We start from the raw sequence: 16,081 nt of genomic DNA on the forward strand, positions 1-16,081 counted from the left end.
TTTAGTTTCCCACTGGTTGTGGAGACCCACTGAGAATCAGTTTCCTGGTGATACTTGAGATTGGATCCCCATGATTACACTTGTGGGAAGGAGACTCATTCCTCTTTTAGTCTGCTTATCTCTGATGTCCTGCTATTCAGCTGTCTACACATGCCCCTGGGTAGACTGTCTACATAGTGTGGCAAGCTCATTGTTACTCTTCACTGATAATTTTGTGAACTCTTTATTTACCTTGGTTCTTTGTATAAATAAAACGTCTGAGGCCTTTCTGCACTTAAATACAAATTAACTTAGATTTTCACTCTCATTTATAATTAGTGTGGAGGCCACTTGAAAAAAAGAAGCCCTACAGTTCAGTATGCTTGGATAGCATTGGGATTAACAAAAGTAAACAGGGCTGTCTTTACTGTAGTTCTTCACAGAACCTTTAGTATTAAACCGTGTAACGGAAATCTTCAAGAGTGAAGTATCATGTACTGTGTTTCTTAAAATTATTTTATTGGAGGATGTCATCAGCATCCTATTCCAAAAATCACAGTTTAGGAAATATTGACCTAGACAATGTGGGCCTGTACAGAGATGCTACGTAGCTAACAGACAAGCATTTTTTTTAAGTGAAAAATTTTAGTTTGTATACACTAAGACCTGATGTATTGTGAAACCAATTGTAATTTTTCTGATATTCAGTAGTATAAATACTTGTTCAAAATATTTGACAGAGCATCAGTTAAATAAGTGTGGGTACCATCAGTGGCAGTTTGAATGACACTGGCATGGTGTTGAGAAAATGCAAAGTTGACCTGGTATGGCTCCACAGTCTACTGGTTGAGTGACATTGATAAGTTTTTTAGCCTCAAGAAACACGTTTCCTTTTATGTAAACTCAGAAGGGCAACAACCTCTGCTATAAGGTTTGAATGGAGCAGATACAAATACAATAGATGGGAACTATTGTTATTAATATTATTCTCAATAAGAATATTCCCTTATTGTAGACTAAATCAATCCTTTGGTTAATAATGAAATGGGCTGCTTAACCGTCACACTCCTATTTGCCATCTGGTACCTTGCATATTTGTAAAACTATAGAGAAGCCAGCAAGGGATTGGCTCAGTCTGCATAAGGAATGCTGCTTTCAGATGTTTTTTCTTTGGGTCAGTGCAGCAAACCAGTGCTACTTACTTCCTTCAGGACACTCTAAATAGTATACACAATTTATTATTCCTCTGTTTCCATAACACTACCAAATGGTGAATTTGATTAATCCAACCTGTGGTGACGTTGATTTTGTTAATAAATTTTGTTTTTTGTCATTTAGGTATTGATGCATTTTTTAAACATCTTTATTGGAGTATAACTGCTTTACATTGTTGTGTTAGTTGCTGCTGTATAACAAAGTGAATCAGCTATACGTATACATATATCCCCATATCCCTCCCTCTTGCATCTCCCTCCCACCCTCCCTATCCCACCCCTATAGGTGGTCACAGTGCACCGAACTGATCTCCCTGTGCTATGCAGCTGCATTTTTAAAGGTGTGATTTTCTAGAATTTTGTTAAAACGGTTAAACAAATTGCCTATTGGATGGTATGGTCATATAAACTTCAATGATTGCTTCAATCAATCCCCTTAGTTGTACTATTCGTACCTTATTCATCCTTTACTAATTCCTGGTTTTATCATAGCTCTGGAATACATTTCCCTCTGGACATGAAGAGAATATTATCCACTTCCTGATATTCATAGTTTATTTGAACTTTTCAGCTGATTTTTGAAGAAATGTCCAAGTCTATGTGTGGGTGTGTGTATGCAGTGCTGTACTGAAAATAGTAACAGAAATAAGATTATCGAGTCTAAGAAAATGTTTCTCATCATAGTTGATGTAGAAAGAAGATATTTTTGCATAGAAAAGAAGATGGAGTAGAAAGTTAGTAATCTGAGAGGAAATACAAGTTAATAGAAAAGCAAAATTGGATTTAAAAGATTAAATCTTTTTACCAACATAATTAATTTCCCTAGTAACCAAACAATATTAAACTATATGTTTGAACTTTTTCATAGATATAAAGAAAATCTATGAAGAGAAGAATAATCATAGTTCATATGTCATGAACAGTTTTAACAGTTGAGAGGCATGTTAGCTGGGGTCATTAACTTGAATGACAGTTACATTTGCTCTTGTTTAGGGGACAGATATTGAAGGAGCAGGGAAGACTGGATCTTTTTAAAAAAGAGACTTAAGAGAGAGCAAATAGGTGATGATGACTCCAAGGGTAAGGGCAGAAAAAGCAGACTAATCTCTGTATGAAAATATGAAAAAAAAGTCTTCTTAAAATCTTAGGGCATCAATATACTTCAAAGTAATGTACACTGAGGAAAGTTATTTTAATTATATGGCAGTGGAAGAGAGTTACTGTAGCTGGACTTAAAATTGCATAAACTAGGGATGTCTGTATTAACAAATTCAGTGCTTTCATTTTTCTATCTTCTCTTAATTTTCTGTTAAAGCTTCCTATTCAGTGCTATAATTGTGTAGATGATCATGGAAAGGATATTGCGTAGAGTGAATTGCTGAGCATGATATCCTCTAAAAACACATACTACCTAATTTATCTTATTATCCCTGAAGATATTTAAAATTAAAATATGTTGTCATCCTTCCATCACTCTGGCCACCCCAGCTGTCCAACTATATTCAGAGGCCAACACAGTGGAAGTGTGAATGAGGAAAATTGAAATTGAAAGAACCATTCATTTTTTTTTTTCCTCCCTAAACTAAACATAAATAACCCTTCATGAGATGACTTTCATCTATGAAAGAGAATAAATCAAGGGCATTCTGCATTTGATTGTTATGGATCCAGCTTAAGTAAATTATATGGAGAGAATGCTATTGAATGAAATTGAAGAACTTAATGTTCAAAGGAATGACTTAGAAAATGACGTTGAATACTTGGAATTATTCATTATCAGTCCAGATAGCTTGCATATTGTATGCCATTATTTTAACTTCCCTGCAAGATTGTTAATGAGATTGGAAAGTATGAGCTCAAAGAGCCTAGTGTGATCCTGAAAGTTGAGGCTAAATTTCTGTCATTGGAATAAGACTTCATACTATTTTCTTCTTAAGGAGAGATAGACTAGATATTAAGAAATATGACAGAAAGCCAGTCTTAAGGCAGGACTGGGAGAAGTAAAAGTCATATAAATAGAACAACAGAGCAGGAATCTTGAGGTACTACTTTCAAGGAAGGGGAAAGCATTTATTTGAGAAGGGGGACAAAAATTGGAAGAACCCTCCTCACCGTTACCTGCCTTCCCATAATTTCCTTTTCAAAGAATGGTAGATTTCAATAAAAATATTCACAGGGGACAGAGGACACCTACCTTTTCCAGCAGCTGGCGAAGCTGCCTGCTTTTGGCATCCCGGGAGCACAGGTTTTGTTCTGGAGCAACCACTGTGCAAATGCATCGTCCATCAGGATCCTGTGCTGAGCTGTATACCTGCCACCCTTCTTTGGGACTAATCTGAGTCTGAGGAAATCAATAGCACAAAACACAGAACACAGAGACAAAGAAAGAGTGTGGGTTTGTATAATTGTAAGCAAAGCATGTTTCTTTTTTTGATATTTAAAGTTTGTGATTTTATTCTCTAAAGTTAAAAAGAAAGAGTTTAAATAATTCACATAGGCAGTACAGCTTCATTCAGTTATACCTTCCTTTTCAGTGCTCAGAAGGAGAATCTTTCTTTTTCTTTTGATTCCATATTATTAACTATTTATTGATCCTACACCACTTCCTCATGCTTTCTGTCATATCTGGACAATTTAATGCAACTTAAGAAGTATCTAAATATTCAATACTTAGTCACATATCACCAATCTTTCTACACAGGTTCTGTTAGCTTGTCTTCCTCAACAGTAAATGGTAATTAGTAGTATGTATTTTTCTGATTATTACTCATGTGTGATATTCTGAAGCAAAGTCCTCTCCCAGAGAGCTTCCCATGTATTGAAGGGTCAATTATTAATAAAGCTGGAAAAGTATCACATGAGAATATAGGGTAAAAATAATTAGACCAGCATTGTTTTGCAAAGGATATAGAGTCTCAGAAGAGTTAAAGATAGTATTTTGGCATAGGCCGCCGAACTGATCTTCCCAAATTACTTTTGTGCACTTGTCACCCAAAATCCCTAGAACCCTATCTTAAAGTGACATTCCTGTTCTACTGCAGTCTGCCTCCTATTTATGTTTCTGATTTTTCTGTATCTTCCTATAAGAAACTTCTTTCCAACCAAATTGGTCTTTTTGTGTCCTGAAAGCATGCAACCTTGATTCACATCTTTGTATGTTACTCATTTTGTTCTCCTACTTGGAATACCTCTCTTACAAATCTTCAATTTACTCAGTCCTTATGGTTTCAACCTCTTCAGAAGGATTGTCTATGTTATTCTTTAGGCACTTAATGTGTATTTTCTAGTATTGTTATCTGTCTTTCTTATGTCTTTTTCAATAATTAGTCCATATCCAGCTACAGGATATATTGGCTACTTCCTATCTGCCATATCAAGTACATTCTATCAAGTACAAAAATAAGTAACTTATTTTTTGTCTAGTTATTTTTCAGAAGAACTCTGCTTTGAGCATACATTCTCCGCTATGCAATCAGAAGCTGTTGTGGATGTCTTAATGCACAGCCCAGAGAGAGACTCATTCATTATTCCAGGTGCTGAGAGTGTCAGTGGCTTGACTCTCAACTGAGTTCTCTTTGGGGTTTGCTGAGGCTGAAGAATGCTGCCTGCTCAAGGTCAGACCCTATTACACAGCATAGCTCACATCCATTGACTTGCTGATGCATGGGTACAAAGAAGGATGCTAATAAGCAGGAATAATTATTATTCCCATTTCACAGAAGAGAAAATTAGTTAACTTGCCTAAGAATGCACAGCTTGTATATAGTAGAGCTATGTATGAAGCCAGAGCAGTACTGTCCAATAGAATGAGAGCCACGTGTATAATTTTAAATTTTCTAGTAGGCAGGTTTAAAACAGTAAAAAGAAACAAGTGAAATTACTTTTAATAATATATTTTATTTAACCCAGTATATCCAAAATATTATCATTTCAGCATGTACTCAATATAAAAATTATTCATTCATACTTTACATTGTTTTTTTCTCCTTTTTTGTACACTCTTTGAAATTGAGTGTGCATTTTACACTTATAGCACACCTCAACTTGGAGCAGCCACATCCCAAGTACCCAATAGCCACCGTGGCCTCCTTATTGGACTGTATAGCTATAGAATCTTGCTTTTAATTCCAGTGCTATGGCCATATTAATATGATGCTGGGCCTCCCTGGTGGCGCAAGTGGTTGGGAGTCCGCCTGCCGATGCAGGGGATACGGGTTCGTGCCCCGGTCTGGGAGGATCCCATATGCCGCGGAGCGGCTGGGCCCGTGAGCCATGGCCGCTGAGCCTGCGCGTCCGGAGCCTGCGCGTCCGGAGCCTGCGCTCCGCAACGGGGGAGGCCACAACAGTGAGAGGCCCGCATACCACAAAAAAAAAAAAAAAATATGATGCTGAACATCCAGATAATCGTTCTTAAAGGTCAATCATATGGATATTGAAAAACCTACCTGACAGGTGTTACATACACAAACCATCCAATTTGCATCTGAGTTTCTTTTTCCTGTGGAAATATCAGATAAACCAGTGGGCCTCCTTCTAGCTAAGCTCTGACTAACTTCTACAGCTGGGATCTGAAATTCTTCAGTCTTTGTCCTTCCCTCTATGGTTTCCAGGGAATCAGCAGATAAGGAGATATTTCTTATATTATCAGGAGAAGAGGGAGATGAATTTTGTCTAGAAAAGAAGTTCTTTAATGACTCAGGCCGGAGGGGCTGGAACAAGGAAGGATGAAAGAAAGGCTGAGATGGGGCTAGGAACCTGGAGGTGAATGGTGCCCAGCAGAGAACTATTTTGCACAATGCCCAGTGTTACTGGGCTGGTCTGTTTGCCTTTAGACTGGAGCACTTTGACTGGTAGGAAGCAGATTCTTTTTTTTTTTTTTTTTTTTTTTTGCCGTACGCGGGCCTCTCACTGTTGTGGCCTCTTCCGTTGCGGAGCACAGGCTCTGGACGCGCAGGCTCAGCGGCCATGGCTCACGGGCCCAGCCGCTCCGCAGCATGTGGGATCTTCCCGGACCGGGGCACGAACCCATGTCCCCTGCATCGGCAGGCGGACTCTCAACCACTGCACCACCAGGGAAGCCCGGAAGCAGATTCTTAAAAGGACTAAACCAGCCTGACCTCTCTCCACAGAGCTGCCATAGTCTGTGGCATCTTCTGTCTTGTAATTTTCAGCAGAACAGATATAATCTCCTGCTTATTCTCTCCCAGGCCCTAGCTCATCACATACCATCAACCAACACACAGATTTTTTCCTTTCAAGGGCTTTAGAGAAAATTACTATAGGGTGCTTATAGGCATTCCAACAACAATCATGGGGAAGCTATAAATTATAAACTCACGAAATTCAAAAAGATGTCACAGTCCTTGTCCTTAGTCTGTAATGAAAAGGAAATGGTGCCAAACCTATCTTTTAGTCTCCTTCTTCAGATAGCTCATAGAAGTGTCCTATGTTGCCTTTTATTTCTGAGGTATTGGATTCATTATCATTTCTTTCTTTTGATTCTCCTTACTCCTTCTTTCTAGCATTTATGCCTGACTATGATTGGGACAGAAAGATGTACTTAGAATTATATATTGTTAGAATCAGATAAGATCGTAAAGATAATCTTTTCATACTAAAGAAGAAAAAATGCAAAGAGATCATCTACAGAATGGAGATAGGTACAGCTTAGCAGAATAGTTTCAATGATGTAATTAAAGGTTTAAGCTGTGTAACAGTATGGGACGAATATATCTTGACATAGGTTCTACAGTTTCAGCTAGGCTTTTCCTGACATTGGACACAAATCTCAAACACGTCAGAAAATTAAGGCTTCTCACTAGAATAAATTTAGCTTTTGTATAAAGGAGCAGGGACCACCCAATTATAATATTAAAGTATCTTTAACAGCAGGGCAAATACTGATTATTAAACCTGGCATCATTAATATTGATGTTCGCTTGCCAGGTGTTTGGCTAACTAGTAAAGAGCTTATAATGTCAGGGCAAGGTGTCAGTTGCTCTCTGGAATGAGGGAAGCAGAAAAGGTGAATAGGGCTTGATGTTCATTTAGCATTCTTCCTGAAGTGTCAGCTTAATAAAAGTAGACTCTGGTTGTGTTTGTACTTTCAATTGTCTTCCTGTAAGAATTATTGAAAAGAGCCATGGCCTTATCTACTACAGAGTTAGTCTGAATGATCTCAACTATAGCAAGTTACCTCTCTGGCAAGAAAAAGGTAACTCAAAAGAGAAAAAAGCTAGTATAAAAGATGAGTGCTTGACAGTTGTGTGGGTTTGATAGAGACTTTTGTGTCAGGTTTAGTGATAAAGGAAGCTTTATGAGCATATCTAGTGTTCTCTTTTATGGCACGCATACTGGCATTGAAAAGAGGATAAAAATAAAACCAGCTAAGACCTCAGGTGGAAAGAAATGTTTAGATGGGTTTTGGATACCAATGAGAAAAGATCTGCTCTCATTTTAACTTAAAAGAGCAGTTACTTAGGTGTCGGTAAAACTCATATAATAGTAATAGCAAACATTTATGGTGCTCTAGCCATTAGTTGGCAGTTCACATACATTAACTGCCTTTGAATATCACAGTAACTCTATGAACCAGGTGATGTCACCATTTTATAGGTGAGGAAACTGAGACTTAGAGACAGTAAGGAACTTGCTCAAGGTCATGTAAGAGGTAATCAGCAGAGCTGAGATTTGCACTTGCACAGTCTGACATCCGAGCTTGAAGGTTTAACCCCCATACTGCACCACCAGTTATCTGAAATTCCCTTTTATATATGATGAAGATAATTCTGATAGCATTTTCTGAACTACCATGAAGCTGACTACTTGGACCTGGAGGGTGCATACGGTTTATTGCTATCCAAAGCATTGCTGATCACAGTGATAACTGATGCAGTTCTCTTTGAACCTTTTGTGTTAATTAGAAGAACTAAGTGAACTATTTAGCAGTATTTAATATTACAAAACTCATGAAATATTTAGGCATATTCTAAATAGAATTAAAATGATAATTTTAACAATTGGATTTCAAGTTTGGATTTTTTGCTTACAATTTAATTACAGAGCTATGCTTTATAAATACAAAGCTACTGTGTGAGAAGTCTCTCAGAACTTCAGGGGCTTTGAACAGGAAAGAAAGATCCTGAAGACTGAGGTAAAAATAAAAATTAAAAAAAATCTTGCATTTCAGCATGTTTTTCTTTTTATAAAACCCCTTCTCTTGTATTAGTCTCACTTATTTTGATCCAACTACCCTTTGAAATAGACATTATCTTATTTATGAGGAAACTGAAACGCAAAGAACCGAAGCAATGTTTTCCGAAATCACCCGTTTAGTAAATGTTATATATGGGACTTACACCAATTTTCTCCAGTTTTCAGATCAGAGCTCTTTATGTTCATCCTCTGCAGATAAATTGCAGATAGATGGCCTATGTCCATTCACCAATAGCTGAAAAAACTTTGCTTTAGAGGAGATGCACCCAGCGAGGTGGAGAGCATTATCCAAACAATGTGGAAACAAGTAGCAGTTGAGACTCCAAAGGAATAATTAGCAGTAAAGGCTTGGTGAGACACAAGTGGAGGGACAGGCAAAGGGACAGAATTCTGATTCTTTGAAGAGGACAGAATCAACTGGTTGAACATTGTTAGGTCTTATGTTTATGCTGAATGTCTGGGAATTTCATAGAAGTACAGACTGAGGCAAAGAAGAATAAGGGATCAAGCTACTGAAAGGGGTGTACAAGGTAGGGGAAAATAAAGCAGAAAAAAATCCATTTACTAAAACCTATTCAATTTAGAGTAGGAGTTACCTGATGATTTAGAGGAGATACCTGATGAAAAGTACTTATAAATTTTCTGTCTGAGGATAGGTTTGGTCTCAGAGAATGAAATGTGGTTTAGCATGCTAATGACTTTAGTTGTGAAGAGAAGTAATGTGAGGACAGGAATAATAGAGATGTTGACAGACCACACTAAAAGAAGCTGTGTTCTGGAGGATGTGTTAATAAAGATGTCACTGCATAGCAGTTTTCCTCCTATTTCTTATGAGACTAGTTGGAACTGAAATAAGAAATGTATATTCTTCACTCAAGGCAGCCTCAAGGGTCTAAGAAAAACAACTGTAAAAACAATGACCAAAAACAGTTAAACACAAAACCGAAGACATTCTCAAATTCAGGTTGGTTGATCACTTCTTCTCATATTCTGGAAATCATAATGACTCAGAGTTGGGAAGGAATTAGAAGTCTTGTCTGGTCCTATGTCCTTCCACTCAGTGACACTTCTCCTATGTATTCTCCTTGTGTTTCTGCTTGAACTCTGCATGATAAGGATTTCCCTGCTTCATAGGCAGCCCCTTCCATCGGTGGAAAGCTAAAGGACTGGCTCTGAACTTCTCTCTTAGTAATGTTCCCTCTTTTGCTCTCCTTCTGCTTTAAGTACTTAAGAATAAATCTACTCTCTTACCTATGCCACAGTTCTACTCTAAAAAGGCAATTATCACATTCTCTGTGACTTTCAAGATTTACCATTCTGTTCTCTCATCCATTTCCTTAATTTGTTTAGTTGGTCTTTCACAAAATGGACATTGCCTAAGGATTTGGGGAAGAAAAACAGTGGTACAAAACAGAGAAATCAGGTATCTTCAGGACTAAAAAAAAAAAAAAAAAAAAAAAAAAATTGGTGAATTAAGAAACTTAGAGAGTATTGAGAGTTTGTGTCAGAGTATTCTACTCATTTTCCAGAACTTAAAACTGACTAACTCATTGAAGTAGTTATTTATGAGGAGAAGCTGGCTAGACATTTGAAAATGTAGCAAAACAAATCACCGATGCCCACAGGTCCCTTGGAGGCCTCTTCCCACCACAGCGGCAGGGCTGATTGAGAACAGCTGGTGTCTGCTAAATGTCCTCTGCTTATTTAATTATTCTTTTCCAGGTTCTTCCTGGTGTGGAACCCACAGTGTGAGTGATTTCTCAGAAGGTCAGCCTCAGGGGGAAGTTACTCTGCATCAGAGAGACATGCCAGAGGGAGCCTGAGCTTTCTCAGAGCCCAGGCTTTGTCTCTGCAGACACCCACTCCTCCGAAGGTAGATGGGCCCAGTTATAGATTAGGAGGGGAAGGAAAGAAAGAAAGAAAGAAAGAGAGAGAGAGTGAGAGAGAGGAAGGAAGGAAGGAAGGAAGGAAGGGAGAGAGAGGAAGGAAAGAAAGAAAAAGAAAGAAAGAAAGAAAGAAAGAAAGAAAGAAAGAAAGAAAGAAAGCAGGGCCAAAGAGGAGGATAAAGGGATGTTTCAAGATTCTAAGAGAAGCCAGAGGGAGCTTATTGCCCTAATAAGGAGCTGTGTTTAACTACTTACTGACAAAAATATCCTGGAAATTTAAAAACCTATTTCAGCTTTTGAGACAATCAAACGTACACTGCCTATTTCAGAGGCATCTGCCATAAGCAGATTTAATTGCCTTTAATGATTAAAACCCTGTATTTCTTATTTTTGTTTTTTCAAGGTCATTTGAAACTACCATGTTAAAGAAAGACCACATTCATATTTGTGTAAATCTGTACTTTTTGCCATCTGCACATCCCACAAACACATAAAACAAATTTTAAGACCTATATTATTTATTTATTCATTCATTCAGTTTTTGGGGGAGGTGTATACAGACTTGCAAGCACAGACCTTCAAGTTTATGCCATTCGTACTGTCTAAAGTGAGAATGTAGAGTGAGAGAGTTGAGAAGGGCTGAACATCATAGCTCTACTTACTGGGAAGGGAACTGTCAGCCCTTCCATCTAAGGAAAGTGGAGTCTAGGGTCACAGGAAACCACCTTAGATGGACAGAGAGAACCTCGTGTGGCACTAGGGACCAGGAGGGGCAAGGAGAGCAAAGGTGGGTGAGACGACTTCCCTGGTCAGGACTGCAGTCAGGTGACTTGCTTCTACCCTTGATTCTGTCGTTAACCAGCTGGGGGAAATCTCTTTAGTCACTTAAACATTTGGGGTCAGTCTTCACACTTGCAGAATGAGGAGGTCAGTCATATTTCCAGCTAAGCTCCTGAGAGTTCTAAGGTTTCTGTGGAGGCATTTTGACCAGGGAAAGGGGTTGATTATGTGGGGAGGGAACAGATGATAGAGGCACAGTAAATGCCTCCCCCCCATAATTTATTATTTGACCCATGACCTGTTTTATATATTGGATTTCCACCTCAAGATTCATTCAACAAATATTTATTCTGAATGTATTACATAAGATTTAATTCTAAAAAAAAAAAAGGCACTGCTGCCAAAAAATAGTGTAAAAATAGCTGGCCTGGATAGTTTCTAAGATCCTTTCCAGCATTAACATTTAATGATCTTAATGTAGGAACTAGATTCATTCATTTCTCACCATGGGAATCCTAAGATATGGGCAATTATCTTGAATAGTTAAGGTGGGGAAATTACTTCTGTAATATTTGGCACTTCTGTAAAACATGCATGCACACACACACTCATTCACTCACACTCACACACTTTTGCAACATGATTTCTCCATTCCAGTGAATAACATAGTGTAAACTTTTCTGAACTTTATTCATTTTTTGTCACTCAAAGGGTGACTCAGTTGTGTCAGAACATTTGTAGACCATACCAATATTTTATATTTTTCAACCAACAGATTACTAATCAGAAGGTAAAGGAAATTGATTTACTTTAAATTCATAAGAGAGCAAGAAGTTCTAAAAGAATCATGCATAATTTTGGAAAGTTGATTCTCCTCCATCAACAAGAAACAGGAAATAACCAAACCAATATCTGTAGACACAGAAAATATACATATCAGAACCAAGGTACCAAGTTTGAAACATAGCTTATTCATGAATTGCTTAGCTTAGGTTCATTTCTTGAAAGAGTTAATTCAACAACTAAGTTGTTAAAAGTCACCAGGTACTTGAACATTGAGGAAATTTGGCTCAGTAAATATTAAATAATGTACATTTCTTTGTTTTGTGATTGCTTATTGATGCCATGTCATGGTTTCTTTATAACTACAAATGTCTTTTACATCCCTCCTGCCACACACATCATACAGGGAAGGAGGGGAATCTCAGTAATGGAGGCACTGAGGTACCATAAGTGATTCAAGGGCGGTAAAAATATAAAAGCAGGTCAAAGTGTGCCTCACATGTGCTCTGCTGTTGCCCTGAGCACCAGGTTAATCTGGCAAATTATGTAACTAATTTGATCTGACTCTACTCAGTTAGTTACACGTTGATTGATAGAGTAATTATTATTAGTAACTGCAAACATATCTTCAAAATGGAGAGTTGCTTTTTTTTTTTTTTAAGTATCTGACTTTTTCTGATCTGTGGAAGCAGTCCAATGGTAAAAAACAGATAAACATAAAAAGGTAAAGGGCTCTGAATACTAATTGTTTCTGTACTTTTTATTTGCTAGCAGGGAAATTGTTTTCCCCGGTTATTCCTTCTATTTGAATTTGTAAGCTTCTATTTGAATAACCAATAGTTTTCATTTTTATTTGAAATATTTTAGAGTATTGCCAAATAAACCATGAGAAAAGACATTTGTTATAATGTGGGAAGGGTTAAAAAGCCACTAACTATAGACGAATGAAGACTACAGGAGTTAGACTTGTGACAGGAGAAGACTTTATGAAAAAATTAAACAATACAGGGAGATGATTTTATCAAGTAAGTTTTCTCTTCATGATTCTTGGCTCTCTTAAAGGTCTTTTTGGTCATGCTTTAAACAGCTGAGGTTTTTTTTTTTTATTCATTTATGTTTAAAAGAGGTTGGTTTCTCTGACTGAATGCATTTCAGTCACAGGAATTGAATTCCAAAGAAGAACCTGCTATATAGTAAAACTAGATTAGCTAGAATATACCCTATAGCATATTCTGTAGGAAAAATTATGGGGATTTTACAGATGTTAAAAAAAGTAAAATAATAAGAAACAAAACATATTTTAAAAGAAAGAATTCTTCAAAACCTCAGAACAATATAAATTAAAGCTTTTCATTAAGAATTTAATGAATCTAGTATTTCCTTTCACAACTAATTTCTCAGGCAGTTCGTTTATTCTTTGATGTAACTTTAAAGTGTTCCTAAAGGAACATCCATGACTAAAGTTACCACATAAACATTGTATTGTTGAAGAAGACCTGTAAATAGAGAAGCAAAATTTCAGCCTTTGCAATTTACAGAATAAAGCCCACTGGTTTAATGCACTTACTTCCCAAGACGGCCAAACCCACCGGAGTGACTTACTAAGGTATCTGGCGTGGATAGCCTCGTGGTGTTCAGTCCTACCAAGGATGGGAGAGTTTGGGACATCCAGTTTGATATCATTGCCATGGTGCTAAGCACAGCACCAAGCTTCAGCAGTGGAAGACTCATTGCTGTGGAGCTAATGAGTTTTCATAGTGACTGATTAAGATCCCGGTTGTGGGCTGGCAGCGGGAGGCGTGACTGCAGCACGCCACATCTACAGCATGAAAAGAGATCCACTTCCCAAGCTCTAATCATGCAGGGAAAGCTCACAGAACCTCTTTCCCTCACCCTCACAGGAAGCGCCCTGCTCTTCCTTTTCCTCCTTTACCAGATACTTTGCTGGATCATCAAACAAAATATTCTTGATAGGGCTTCGCTGGTAATTGTTAGAGCAGAGGTTGAAGGAAGGAGGAAATTTGAGCTTTTCCTGCTCCACTATATAGTCAGTTACCATCAACAGAGTTCACTGCCTCTGGGATTTCTGTCAGTATAGTCAGCTGCTCTTTATCCTTCATAAAAAAAATAGCACCCTTAAATTGAGGTCTGTCAAAGCGCCCATTTCAAACACCAAATTTAATATCCACAGATTTCTCTGAGCATGGAAAAAGTGTTTTTAGACAAAACATGAAAACAAAGTCTGCAGAGAATATCCAAGATGATTAGATATTGAGTAAGAAATTATTATTTTTTATATAGTAACCTAAAATTAGCACTGTTGCCTCTTAAAAAAATTGTCAGAGATTAATAGCTACTGCCTGTGGAGGACATTGCCCTAGGCACCTTACATGTGAACAGACAGGAAAGGCGGCCTTGGAGAAAAGCTCTTGTTAAAGAAATTTCATAGGTTCCCAGTTTTGCTTTCATGAATGAATGCTTAGCAGTTTCTCAGGCACACAGCAAACTCAGTTAACTCTATTTTCACCTTGTGAAGAATGACAGACCAGTACCGCAAGTCTATGTCATGAGAGAACATGTGACATTAAAAAAGCACAAGACTTGGCTTCTGTGACTCCCCAGGGAATCTGAGCTCTAGCTCCTTGTTCTCTTGCAGTTAGTTGAGTGACTGGCCAGTGAATTAAAACTCCTTGGCTTCATTTTTTTTTTTCCTGTGATATGTGGGGTGTGGACTCCCTGCTCTCCAAGGCCCCTTCCAGCTGTAAAATTCAATGATATGTTTATTAGAGTTCTGACGGCAAATGTATATATTGAATTTGCGGCTTATGGGTAATTTTATTATATTATTTTTACAAACACTGCAAAATTGTCCACATCCAAATCTCAGGTCCCAAATGGAATAAATCAGAGGCCATTGTCTTATATAATATATGTGGTTTAAAATAAAAATACAGAGAGAAGACATGAAGGGAAATATGGGTGAATGAAAATTAAGTGAAAAAGAATCATATGAAAAGGAAAAAAAAATACTATTTTGATTCCTTAGGAGAATTCTGGAATTATTTGTATCTGGAAAGATATGTATTTTCCTTAAACAGTTTTGGCAGGAGAAATAAAGAGATTTCTTTAATAAAATTGAAAGACATATATATTTATAAAGGTGTGTGTGCATTTATTCTTCAAAACAGCTTTAAACTGGGGACTCCAGTTTAAAGCTGGACTGGGGACTCCAGTTTAAAACTGGAAATCCAGGCTACATTTTTTCTTTCAGAATACATCCAGATGATTTCAGCTGACCCTTATTTTTTAACCACAGTGCCCAGAAGACCAAATATTACGTATATTTGCTTTTTCAAAAATCGTATCATATGAAAAATTTAACATAAAAGCACCATAGTTTATATATTAAACTTAAATAACTTAATAATAATAATAAACTTAAATAACAGTATTAAATAACAGCATTCATAGAAAAGACTGTTAAATTTTACATTATTATTACAATGTGGCAGTAACAAAAAGTAAAGTGGATATACAAATCTAGTTGTTTGAAAAATTACCAGGAACTCTACCTGACTTTAATAAAGGAGAAGAGTGTCTTTTAAGAGCTTAATTTCCAAAATTGAAAACTAATATAAATGCAATTACTGGATAATTTAAGATGCAACATGGCAGATGGTAATTATACTTATTAATGAGCTATCAATCAACAAAATAATAGCTTCTTTAGAAGAATATAGCATGAATGTCAGGGGAAACCAGTACTCTTATTTGCAAATTAAAAAGAAATGAAGAAATAAAGAAAAATGCAATATAAATGGAAAGCTTCTTGCAATTTCCCAGAGATGCAAATACCTGCACTGCAGAACTGAAAGAGAACAACAGTGAAAGTTTATGATTTGATGATGTTTATGAACAATGTAAAAGCTATAATGAGTGCTTAAAAAAAAACAGATTTAAATGGCACACACTGAAATAGGAAAGCTTAAATTATAATGATTATTAGTTATGGGAAATAAAATAGCTATGATTTGTAAAAGATTAAATAGTTTGCATTGCTCTCATAATCTAGTAAATTGATTATAATTTCCATTTTATAAGTTGGGTTCTTGTTTGCAGATGGGGAAGCTGATTTTTCTATGTGGATGTAGCAACCTGTGTTCAAGGCAAGAAACCCAGTGGTTACAGAAGTCCCACAAGCATGGTGTGAATGTTGATGGAGTA

At 37.0% G+C, this 16,081-nt stretch overlaps 1 protein-coding gene across 2 annotated transcripts in view; it reads right to left on the reverse strand.

Moving 5' to 3' along the window:
* Nucleotides 1-13,588, reverse strand: part of OLFM3 (olfactomedin 3) — a 43,622-nt gene extending 30,034 nt beyond the window's left edge. The window contains exons 1-4 of one of the 2 annotated variants that reach the window (XM_060085773.1): nucleotides 13,443-13,588; nucleotides 11,740-11,759; nucleotides 11,093-11,094; nucleotides 3,388-3,528 (exon numbers count right to left, since the gene is read on the reverse strand). In XM_060085773.1, coding sequence (XP_059941756.1) covers nucleotides 3,388-3,528; nucleotides 11,093-11,094; nucleotides 11,740-11,759; nucleotides 13,443-13,588 — 309 coding nt within the window. Of the gene's footprint in view, nucleotides 1-3,387; nucleotides 3,535-11,092; nucleotides 11,095-11,739; nucleotides 11,760-13,442 lie in introns of both variants that reach the window. The other variant, XM_060085783.1, reaches the window with a different exon arrangement.
* Nucleotides 13,589-16,081: the final 2,493 nt, after the last annotated feature.

This window comes from Mesoplodon densirostris, chromosome 2, assembly GCF_025265405.1.
Source record: "Mesoplodon densirostris isolate mMesDen1 chromosome 2, mMesDen1 primary haplotype, whole genome shotgun sequence".
Taxonomy (NCBI): Eukaryota; Metazoa; Chordata; class Mammalia; order Artiodactyla; family Ziphiidae; genus Mesoplodon; species Mesoplodon densirostris.